Here is a 12,492-nt window from a genome sequence, read left to right on the forward strand (position 1 = left end):
AGCTGTCTGAAATCTTGAGAGATCTAGAAATCTTTTGTTACCCTTTTAACCCCAAATAATAAGAGGGAGAGAGTTTGAGGATGCTGCCAAAGAACAAAAATTTGCCGATATTATTTTCTGGTAGTCCTTGGAGATGATTTATATAACAAAATCTATGTGACTTATGTTTAACCCAAATGATAGCCAACAAAATCCTCGTAACCTATAAATCCTATATAAACATAAGGTGACATTATAACTAGATTTCAAGATGCTGCATTCTATGGTCTAAAATCTCTCCTGAATTTGATTGCCCTAAAGCTATTCAGTTTCAATATGACGTCAGCGCCTCTAAACTTCATGCTGTTCATTTATTTTTGAAACTTCATCTATGAACCAATTAAGAATCGTTTAAAAACTGCCAAAGACATGCCGACTTGAAAGCTGAAAATGGCAAATCATACACAGATTAAAACATACCAAATCATCTCATTTAGACCCCAAATTTTAGAGACTATGAAAAACTACATGAAATATCAAATGATCACTTGAAAGAAAAGTCAAATACTACAAATTAAAATGCAAAAGTTCTATTAATCAGCATCCATAACAGAACATAGCAGGAATAGAATTTGCCACAACCATTAACTTACTCTCCTCTAACAGTGTATCCTAAGGTTGGAACAGTAGTTCTCAACTGGAGAGTACACCAGAAAACAGACTGCTGGGCCCACCCCCAGAGATTCTGATTCAGTAGCTCCTGGGTGGGACCTGAACATTGCTGGCATTTCTAACAAGTCCACAGATAATATATTGCTGTGGCTGGTCCAGCAATGACACTTTTGAGGACCACTGGGCCAAGGGCATCAAACTATACCAGACGCCCTCCCAAGTTCTGTGGCAAACCTTACCAAAAGTTAATGATTACATCTGAGTTCTAACTGATATTCTTGAAACTTACAGATAAATGTGCACCAATTTATAATTACATAAGCCAGGAGCTTGGTAACATTTTTGTAAATTATTAAAAGAACCTTCTCCCTCCTGCCGTCTGGCCATTTCTCTAATGTCAACTCATATCCCAGCAAATGGGTGGAGGTAACAAAGCAATCAATTCTGCTCCGTAGAGCAGCTCTGGTGAATATTCTGAGATGAAAGCAATCTAATTAGCAAAATTAATAGCTAAAATTGGGTTGGGGATTACCTGTGAATTTTGTTTACCCATGTTCTCCTGATAAGAGATAAAAGGGAGTTGCTGATGAAAACAGCAACTCACCAAAGTCCACTCAAGTGTCAAGGCAAGGGGACTGACAGGGAAAGCCTGTTTGCCTTCTCGTTGCTTGCCTCACCTCAATTTGACACAGCTTGCTTGGTGTGGCCAGGTGCTAGGCCAACACAGGTGACATTACTTTGGTGATAAAGTGAACTACATACAGTACTTCCATTTGCAGGGGCTTCTGCACTAAAAGTGCAGAGTTGAAACTTACATTTTCTAGTGTTCCCAAGTCTGGTTTGTGCCATGTTTCAATTTTAATGAAGAAATCATCTTTCATATATTCATTCTGCAGAAAACACAACAGGAAAATGACAGTGATCTCTCACCGGTTCTTTGGGGCTCAGGTCTGAGGGAGCCATTCCCAGTACAAGCATCCATGCTTTGACTCTACAAGGAGACTGATCCTCAGGTGACACACAATTATTAGCTACCGATTTTTACAGACTTGTCAGGCAAACCAAATGCTCCATGCTTTTAAATAATTTAAACAATCCTACTTGCCATGAAGTATATGGGGTTAATAAAGAAGCCTTGAGGTTTGGAGAGCCAACCTGGCACTTGAAGGAAGTAGCAAAAGCAAAATAAAATCAACACGGAACCTAGCACTCTGGGAGGCCGAGGCGGGTGGATCGCTCGAGGTCAGGAGTTCGAGACCGGCCTGAGCAAGAGTGAGACCCCGTCTCTACCAAAAAATAGAAAGAAATGATTTGGACAGCTAAAAATATATATAGAAAAAATTAGCTGGGCATGGTGGCGCATGCTTGTAGTCCCAGCTACTCGGGAGGCTGAGGCAGTAGGCTCGCTTAAGCCCAGGAGTTTGAGGTTGCTGTGAGCTAGGCTGACGCCACGGCACTCACTCTAGCCCGGGCAACAGAGCGAGACTCTGTCTCAAAAAAAAAAAAAACACAGAGATTCTGAGACAGGGTGGAGAAAGAGCCCATTAACACTGGGAACATGTGGTAAAAGAGTGTGGGGTGGAACACAGAAGAGGGAGCCATGCAGTGATGGGCAGTTTTAATAAAAAAGCAAAGAATGGTTAAAAATAAGTATTATGTAAAAGAAACTTTAAAGATGAGGAGTAATGTGACACGAAAATAATTTTACTCACCGTTACAACTGAGGCATAATGGAGAGGCAGGCAATAAAAGGGGAAAAATTTCAAAATATTAATTGGAGTTGAAACAATCTATCCCAATACATAACATCACAAAGACTAAACTACCTGAAAACACAAAACATTTCATAGCTTACATCTGCAAAACATAGTTTCTATACAAGTGACACTGTAGGATACTTCAGATTACTAAGCACAAATAATATGAAAAATAATTTAATTTTAAAATAATGCTAAAAAGAATAATGTCACAAAAGGAGAACATTGTAGGTTAATTTAGGAAATGACAAGAAGCTGTTTCAGAAGTCTGTGTATCCCTCCTCTATTATGTGGCAATAAAAGTACACCAAAAGATACTTTTGAGTGTGGATGATCTTTAAGATTTCATTTGCTCATCCCTGGAGCCAGTACAGCCAGCAAGGACCCCAATGTGGCTGTCATCTGGGAATGAACTTATGCCCTTCACGAAGGTGTGCGGGGAGGAGCCCAATGCAGCCTCTCCTCTGCTATTGCTCAGGCAGTGACTATCCGAGAACCTGTAGAAGGCCTTGCTCAGCATAACCCTTTTCAAAGGTGTGGGCACTGGGAGTCCCTCTCTTCATCCTCAAGGTGGAGGGTGAAATGGCTGCTGGAGACCAGGCTTACTTGTTCTACAGTAGGGGTATGCATTCCAGGCTTTCTCATGGAACACCAAGGAGCCCTCAGGAGCAATCATCCTCACGAATGCAGGAACTTTGCTGTGAGGAGAGAGATACTAGATATGTTTTCAACAGCACTATCAATTCTTTCTTTGTAGCTATCAAACTGCTTCAAAGAATACTATAAACTGAAGGTGACCACGTTCTAAATTTGATGACCTAGTATTCAAGACTGTTATCAACAGTTTATTTCAATCCCAATGTAATCAAGTGGAAAATTAATATAAAACTAACAAAATGGTTACGAATGTTTAACTATACAAGGTTTTTGGTTTTTTTAATAGAAGCAATTCTTTCTTAGGGGCTTTAGATCTACTCCTATGATGTGACATCTAAGCATTAACTGAAACTACTCAATCTGCTCATTTATACAACACAGAAGTTCTCTCCTGTAGTTAGACAATATTACACTGTTTTTTTTTAATGCAAAAGCCCCAGAATAAAGGGATATCGCTGAATAAGACCTAAAAGACCCAAAGAAAAATGACAACATGAAGGATCCATGTAGAAAATGAGAAAGTAAAAATTATCCAAGTATAAAATTTTATATGTGGCTGTCACTCACTGCCTCACATATGGTCAGAGAAAGAGAAGGATTTAACATGTGATTCTATGATGTTTGTGCAAATTCATAAGATAATCAAGAACAATCCCAACACATAAACGGGTAAAGAACACCCACAGACCTATTACAATTAGAAAATGCCACTCCTTAACAAATGGAAAAATCAGTCTTACCAGTCTTCAAAGAAATGCAAATGAAATGACCATTTCTATTGAGTGGAGCCTACTGTAAAGAGAACAGTTTTATGTGCACAAGCTTTTCACACAGACTAGATTTAAATCCCAACATCACCACTTAGCTGTGTGACCTTGGGTGTAGTACTTTGCTTCTCCAAGCTTCCTCATGTGCTGAATGGAGTTCATATTACCTACTCTGCAGGGTTATTTGAGAGGATTAAATCAGATAGTATCTGTAATGTGTTTAGCACATTGCCCAGTATAATGGAAGCTCAAAAAATGGTAGTTACTGCTTTATAATTATAAGCTGACACAGAGCTGGTTACTTTCACATGCCTTTCTTCATTTAAATCTTCCAATAAATCTGTGAAGCAAGCATTATTTCATCATTTCATGTAACCAACATTTAAATGAGTAAATAACTGTATGTCAAAACTATGTCCTCAAACTTCAAGCCCTATACATGTATTTTTTTCATATCACAGCTGCTTCTCTGAAAACTTTCAAGCACCAACTTAACTGCTTCAACTAAAAGAATGAACTAAGGAAACTTGGGAGCCAGAAAGGACTTCTGACACTAGAATAAGATTGAGCAGTTGGCCAGAGGTATTCCTATGCTGAATTTTGTAAGCTAAACAAGGTAGGTAGTAAGGAACCCCATGCCAGTTGGAGAGCTATACAGCAATAGAAGATGTAGTGTGGACAACCCTTTCATTCATCCCCTTTCAGTCACTGAGCCAACTGTGAGTAAAAATGGGTACACAGTTTGGGGGTTCCACTATCCTGACAAATTAAATCAATGGAAAAGAAAAACTAAAGTATCCCTATGACATGTGGCAGTACAAGTGAAAGTCCAAGGACATAAAGAGATTTACATGTATCTTCATATCCTTAAAAGATAATAATCAAAGAGGCCTAATTCTTTGATAACATTCTTTTCAAATGGTGGGACAATTCATACAAACTTCAGAACTATGAAGCCAGGATAACTGAAAATAATAAGTCAAAGAATATCTAGTAGTCCAAAAAATTTCTCATGTTGTTAAAGAACTAGAACCAACATCCATTTAAAAGTGGGTGAGGTCCAATACGAAATACATATGGGTAAAATTTATTTTTTTAAGAGATAGTGTCTCACTCTGTCGCCTGGGCTCAAGTGCTGTGGTGCGATAATAGCTCCATGAAACCTCCTGGGCTCAAGGGATCCTCCTGCCTCGGCCTCCCTAAGTGCTGGGAGTACAAGCGTGAGCCACTGCACCCAGACCCAGATGCTTACTATCTGTGTTTCCAGGATATTTTTCCCAGGATGTGAACTCCAATAATTCATTATAGGTTTGAATAGTTAATAAAGTCCAAACTTTGAGCTAGTTGTGTTTCAAATTTACTGGCTTTTTAAAAATATTTAACATGAGAACATTAATAAGTACACCTCAAATGAATCTAAGTAAGTGACTAAACTTGGGGAAAATGCATAAATGGAGTAAACGAAACTTCTATTCTACTTTAAAAGAGGAATTTTCATTAATGGTATTTTTAATATATTTCTAACAAGGCAGTTCAAGTGTGTCACTTATATATAATTGAAAACATATACATCATTTTTCTACCTTAGTTGTCACTTCAGTAAAATACAGGAAATTCCTGTTTTGGAACCTTAGAGAATAGCCTCCGTAAAGGCACAATTATAATATTAACCAAAGTAACAAAATGGAGCATGGAGCTAGGCCTTCAAAAACAAACACAAAAAGGATAGTCCTCCTCTTGTTCTCCCAAACTATTCAAGAAGTGGTGTTCTCTCGTGATATGCCAAATTTCATAACGGTGCTTACTTACTTCATTGAGACAGGTAAATGCGTCTAGATTTCAGCTGTTTATGAGTCACCCACAGCATAATATTCAAAAGCATGAAGGTTCTTTAAGAATACATAGCCCTTGTCCCACTCTGAATATACTTTAAAAATATTTAACTGCAGGGTAAAATTCAACAGAAGTTTTTTATTCCATTGTGTTGAGAGGAGATAATAGTAACATCTAAGTTTAATATAACAATAGTTGTGAGCCTGTTTGTTTCCAGGCAAGGCAACTCTGTTGTAGTAGTATAGAAAAACAAAGGCCTTATATGGTTTAAAAAATTCAGAATAAATGACCATAATGTACACCGAACATCTGATCTAAGACATTTCTTTTTTTAAATCCTATTCCTAAGATAAATAACACCACTGCAAATCATTTCAAACTACATTATCCACTTGAAATTTTAATGTCCTCCCATAAACAACATGAGCAAAACTACTTTTTTCTACCCTTCCTCCTTCTGCCGAAGAACATCAAAATGTAGAAAAATATAGAGAAGAATCTGAAGATGAGATTAATTTACCATAAATAAACTAATAATTCTTTCATTTTACAGTCAACTGAAATATACCTTAAAAACACTGGGAGGCCTTCTCTTTCCAGTTCTTCTTGAAGTCAAGGAAGGTTGAGTTGAGAGGGCAGGGGTAAAAAAATACATTGGGCACCTCATTCATTCAAGCATTCATTCGTTCACTGGAGTATTTACTGAATGTCCATTGTGCCAGAGGCTGTATAAATAATGGTGAACACAAAGGGACAATTCCTACCCAGAGCTTAATTTCCAAGGAGGAAAGCTGAAAATAGACTGGTAAAAACACCACAAAGAGAATCTCCTGTACTGAAGTGAAATTAAGGAACACGGCACTGGGAAAGTAAGTGGGGCAAGGGTGGTCAGGAAGGCCTCTGTGAGGAAGTGACATTACAATGGCAATCTGAGGTTACAGAAGCAGGGAAAGGGAATAGAAAGCAAAAGGCTTGGCCTGTTTGAGCCAGGCTAAGGTCTCCAGCATGGCTAGACTGTAGTGATCGAAGGAGTAGAGGGGAGTGAGATAAGGCTGGCAAGGCAGGGAGGGGCATACAGATACATGGGTCCTGCTTACAGGCCAAAGTTTAGATTTTAGTCTTTGTATAATGGGAAGCCACTGAAAGCTTTAAGAAGGAAAGTGACGCAGCCGGATTTGAGTTTTAAGATTATTCTGGCTTTGTGTAGAAAATTAATTTGAGCGGGCAAGAATGGATGGTGGCAAAAATTAATTCAAATTAACTCAAAATAGGTAAGAACTAAAACTATAAAATTCTTAGAAGAAAACACAGTTATAAATCTTTGTGATCTTGGACTGGGCAATGGTTTCTTAGATATGACACCAAAAACATAAACAACAAAAGAAAAAAAACAAACTGGACTTGATCAAAATTATAAACTTTTTAAGCTTTAAAAGACACTATCAAGAAAGTGAAAAGACAATTCACAGAATGGGGGAAAAAATCTTCAAATTGCATATCTGATAAAGATCTAGTATCCAGAATATATAAAAAACTCTTACAACTCAACAATAAAGAAAATTCAATTAAAAATTCATCAAAGATTTGAGCAGAGATTCCTCCAAAGAAGATATACAAATGACCTAAAAGCACAAGAAAAAATGCTAACATCATTAATCATCAGGAAAAATACAAATAAAAACCACAATGAGATACTTCACACACACTTTGGATGGCTCTAATCAGAAAGAAAGATCATACATAATAAGTGTTAGTGAGCATGCAGAGAAACTGGAACACTCATACACCACTGGTGGGATTGTAAAGCGGTACAGTTGCTTTGGAAAACAGTCTGACAGTTCCTCAAAGAACTAAACATAAAATTATCATAAGACTCCACCAATTCTATTTACAGGAATATATCTCCCCAAGAAAACTGAAAACATGTTTGCACAAAAAATTATACAAAAATGCTCATTATTCTGATATTCTGATTCATTATTCTGTTCACTATTCTGATCTCATTATTTATAACAACCAAAAAGTAGAAACAACCCAGATGTTCAACAACCAATGAACTGAGGAAACAAAATGTGGCATTTCCATACAATGGAATATTATTCAGCAATCAAACGGAAAGAAGTACTGATTATGCTAAGTGAAAGCAGCCAATCACAAAAGACCACATATTATACAGCTCCATTTATATAAAAAGCCGACAACAGGCACAGCTACAGAGAAAGAAAGCAATCAGTGGTTGTCAGGAACTGGGGGCAGTGATTGCTAATGGGAACAGGGTTTTTTAAGAGGGTTGTTGAAAATGTTCTGAAATTAGATAACAACTGTTGCACAACTCTGTGAATATAATAAAAAACTACAAAAGTGTATACTTTAAAAGGATGAATGCTATGGCATGTAAACTGTATCACAATTTTTTTTTTTAAAGCCAAAAAAAGCAGAAGAAAAGAAAGGGATGGCAGGATATCCATCTGGAGGCAAGTGGAGAAGTTCAAGAGAGATGATGGTACCTTAACATTTACAGCAGCAATGGAGATGGAGGGAAGACAGAAGAATGCAGAGACATAAGGGGGCAAAATTACAAAAATGATTTAAAATCCTGATTTGTGGGAAGGAAATAAAATATACCAGACACAAACTGGCTAACTTCTGGGAGAAAGGAGACTCTAGAGTATTAGAGAATTATAAAACACAGAGAAAATAAGTATTTTTCACCCAACAAAAGGGGAATAGTAATGAAAGATGAGATATACCATAAAGAGGAAACAATGTTTTTCAGAAAATATTTCTGGTATTTTTCCAAAATATGATCATTCTTGCTTTAGGAAAAACTTTGAACTGTGTAAAATTTAAGACTCTGAACTACATACAAAGAAAAAACAATGTGTTATGTCTATGATGGTTAATTCTCAACTCAAGAATTACTGTATTTGGCTGACATTTATTAATTTCTTACTTATACAAGATGCTCTCTGAATGTGAAGCATCATACATAACCAATCTTTAAATTTTCAGGTCATTTTAAACTTTCCATTTTTACACATAATTTAGGTTCCTGGCACATGTCTTCTCTTGCTTACAAAAAAACTCTTACCTTGAACCATGTGAAATTTAAAATAATGATTTTTTTCAATAAAACCTCTGCTCTTTCAACCTCGGGAAACAAGGCCATTCTGGAATTGGCAAAGCTTTTCAAATTCCCCATCATCCAGGACTGACTGAAGATAGTGATGGGGCATAATGCTTATGCAGAATAAAAAAGAATAAAGCTGACTTTCCCCCAAATGGGAGAGCAAACAAAGAGTGGTCACCGTTCGTTCAGTGAGGTCACAGGAGCTCCAAGTTTTTCTCTGAAATGCCATCTCAAAAGTTGTAACACATTTCCTTGTCCTGCTTCAAAATTCTTTGCCTAGTATTAATAAATTCCCTTCTCTTTTACCATCATCCACTACTAAGTGTGTATTAAATAAGGAAACAGACTCAGACTTTAGTGGAAAATGGGGTACAACAAGATAAATACACGTACATATATGGAAATGTATGACTACTCAAAATGAGTAGAAGTCACAAAAAGTGACAAGTTTAGGGAAAAGGAACCAATATGAATAAAAGTAGCCAAGGAATACCTCTGCACAGGGCAGGTCTTGAACTCAGAAAATCAAGCAGGTTGTGAGAGGCCCGACATCAAAAGAAGAAAAAAGTATAAGGGACTGAACAAAGGCTTGGAGGTGGGAGTTGGGGGGCTGCACAGATTACTTAAGGAGGACAATAAAGAGACTGGCTTGCTTAGACCCAAGGGTTTTTATTCCGGATAGAGTTATAACAATTGCGGATATATGGATAATCTTAAGTACCTTGTTAAATTTAGCTTTATTTTGGAGGAAGACTTGAGACTTTTAAGAGTTATGAGAAAATGAGATATGGTGAAACTTGAGGTTTTGGAAGAACTTCTCTGTAAACTTCCATGGAGCTAATGTCAGGAAGTGGAAAACATTCTAACTCTCCCACAGAGCTCAGCAGTAGAGCAAAGTGGTTAAAAGGGCAGGTTCTGGAGTCACAGTGCCTGCCTGGATCCAAGTCCCATTTCTGCTACCAAACAGCAGTGAGACATGGAGCAAGTTACTAAAACCTTTCTGGATCTCAGTTTCTTCAGAGCTGAGGTTCCTGTGGGGAATGAAAAAGCTCCCACCCAGAGCACTTATAGTAACCCAGTGACTGTCACACAGCAAGAATAGATAAGTACTAGATCCTCTATGTAGAATTACCATGGGTGACTGCTCACTATAAGTTATCAAACAAAATATGGAGAGAATTCATTATCCCACAAGAAAATTTATTACCTGAGGTTCACAGAAATCAGATATTTGAAATGTCCCTTGCAATGAGTCATTAACTTTTGGATTTTGTTAGAACCTTGTCAATGTTGTTTCTCAATCTTCTGGTTGAGATTAAGTGTAAACATCTTATCAAGAGGTGTGTTGCTGAAATGGGAAAGCACAGTGGCCAGGGAATCCACAGACTGGTTACACTGGGTAAAGCTGACCTCCGAATTTCAAGTATCTCAACTGTAAAATAAGGCCTTGGCCAAGTCTGCAATTCTATTGATGTTACACAGTGATGATGCACACAGCTTAGGTTAACTAATGAAGTGCCGTAAAAGGAAACCTATTAGCGGATGCAAATTTCACTTCCGGATGCAAATTTCACTTCTGCAGGGAGAGAGCTCTAAAACCAGGGACTATGGATGAGTCTCCAGCATGCTAAACTGATGCCCTTGAGGAAACTCACGTCTGATGCGGCTGCACCACTTGCCTTGCCCTGGGATCAAGGTCTTTCCTACAGCACAATGAAGGCCTCACCATTTACTTCTGATAAGTCTTTGCCATTCCTAATAGTTGTCCTGTGGCAAATGTACCTTCAATGTGACACTGACAAATTTTACTGTAAACATCTGACTGCCCTTGCCCCACAGCCATTCCTTCCTCCAGTCTCCTGCAACAACTGGTCCCTGCTTTGTCTTTATCAATGGCTAGGTCTGGGGTCGTTTCTCATTGCTGACAGAGTGCCTGTTATTTACCATGCTGCCTGAGACTCATTATTGCCATACCCTTTTGCTTTTTCCCTTTCCTGATATACTGTGTTTTTGTCCACAGGTGCCATCTTTGTGTGACAAGGCCAGCTTTCTAAGAGCATCAAATTGCCCTCATCATCCCATCAGACCTCCTCCGTCCCTCCCTTCCAACGGAGACCTGTGCTCACTGGGTTCTGAGAGCTTCTTGCCAGGCACCTGGGACTTCCTACTGTAAGCAAGAGTGTGGGATTAGAAGTCAGAGAATCCAGGTCTCTGTCACCGTTCTGCCACTTATTAGCTTTGTGACCTTGGGTAAACATGTGCCTTAGTGTCTTGTTATATACAATATATATATTGTCTATTTCTCAGAACTGCAATAAGAAGTAAACGAGTGCATGAAGGGGTAAAACCAAAGGCTACTACTCTGAGATGATTTCAGCTCCTTCTAGGAACGAAGACATGTTCCAGACTCTAGTGTGCCAGAAGGCTGGCCTCCAGACAGCCAGAATTTTCCTTTATTTAATCCACTAAAAGCCTGAGAGGAATTCTGAACCTTGTGCCCAAATAAGCTCTCGAGAATAAGAATCTCTCTTGCGCTAACCATATTTATACAGCCCTTTTCAACTTAAGAGATTATTTATGGCTGGAGTGTTACATAAATCAACTGTTTCAAAAATAATATTTAACATTCCTTTCCTTTCTCATAAAAATGAAAATATGGAAAAATAAAAAAATTTTAAAAATCACCCACATCCCACCACTAGGTGACAGTTTTCACATTTTAATGAACCTCTTTCTAGGTTTTTCTGATTTTTTAAAAAACATGTAACATATTATAAATGTACATATTATTTAGTAACTGGTCTTTTCCATGTAGTAATAGATCTAACATTTCCTCAGGCCAGGTGTAGCGGCTCACACCTATAATCCCAGCACTCTGGGAGGCCAGGGTGGGAGAACCATTGAGGCTAGGAGTTCCAGACCAGCTTGGGCAACATAGTGAAACCCTATCTCTACAGAAAATAAAAATGTCTCTACAAAAAATAAAAACATAGCCAGGTATGGTGGTGTCTATAGTCCCATCTACTCTCGAGGCTGATGGCAAGAGAATTGCTTAAGCCCAGAAGTGAAGTTAAAGTGAGCTTGACTGGACCACCGCACTCCAGCCTAGGCAACAGAGCAAGGCCCTATCTCTTAAAAACATATATATATATTTCCTCAATATTTCAACTCTTAGCTTTCAACTGGAAGATATTTTAAATGTATTTCAAATTAATTCACATATGGAATAGTGATCTAAAAAGGACATCACAGACCAACACAAAATTTTACATATCAAACTGTGGTTTATTTTAGAACTCCAGGAAGAGTTATATGTTTATAATAAGAACTTATATGTGTTAGTAGCATTCAATGGAGAAATGCAAAAATGCTAGAAAAAGAAAGCCAAGTATATATAAATTCAATGCTTTCATATTATATAGACTATACGATCTAGAATGCCAAAATTCTCTCTCAATGCAAAGTTTTTCAGATGAACTTAGGGTGCTTAAAACTCAGGTTTTTCAAATTAATTGAAAATATGACTAAGACAGTCTCTATGGATAATTGATTAGAGGTACTGCCTTTACTCTTGGAATTACTTCTCAAGTCAAACTTGTAACAGAAGCAAAGAAATGCTGTATTGTAGAAAAAAATGATAAAATTTAATATTCTATAAAGTGATAACCAGTAGGTTACATGTCACTATAAACCAAGC

At 37.7% G+C, this 12,492-nt stretch overlaps 1 protein-coding gene across 2 annotated transcripts in view; it reads right to left on the bottom strand.

Annotated features, from left to right (window-relative positions):
* The window catches only part of PITPNB (phosphatidylinositol transfer protein beta), a 63,172-nt gene that overhangs the window by 41,250 nt on the left and 9,430 nt on the right, over positions 1-12,492 (bottom strand). For both annotated transcript variants that reach the window (XM_045534369.1, XM_045534370.1), the window contains exons 4-6: positions 3,015-3,106; positions 2,364-2,371; positions 1,467-1,541 (exon numbers count right to left, since the gene is read on the bottom strand). In XM_045534369.1, coding sequence (XP_045390325.1) covers positions 1,467-1,541; positions 2,364-2,371; positions 3,015-3,106 — 175 coding nt within the window. The remainder of the gene's footprint in view (positions 1-1,466; positions 1,542-2,363; positions 2,372-3,014; positions 3,107-12,492) is intronic.

The sequence above is a fragment of the Lemur catta genome, chromosome 21, assembly GCF_020740605.2.
Source record: "Lemur catta isolate mLemCat1 chromosome 21, mLemCat1.pri, whole genome shotgun sequence".
Classification (NCBI taxonomy): domain Eukaryota; kingdom Metazoa; phylum Chordata; class Mammalia; order Primates; family Lemuridae; genus Lemur; species Lemur catta.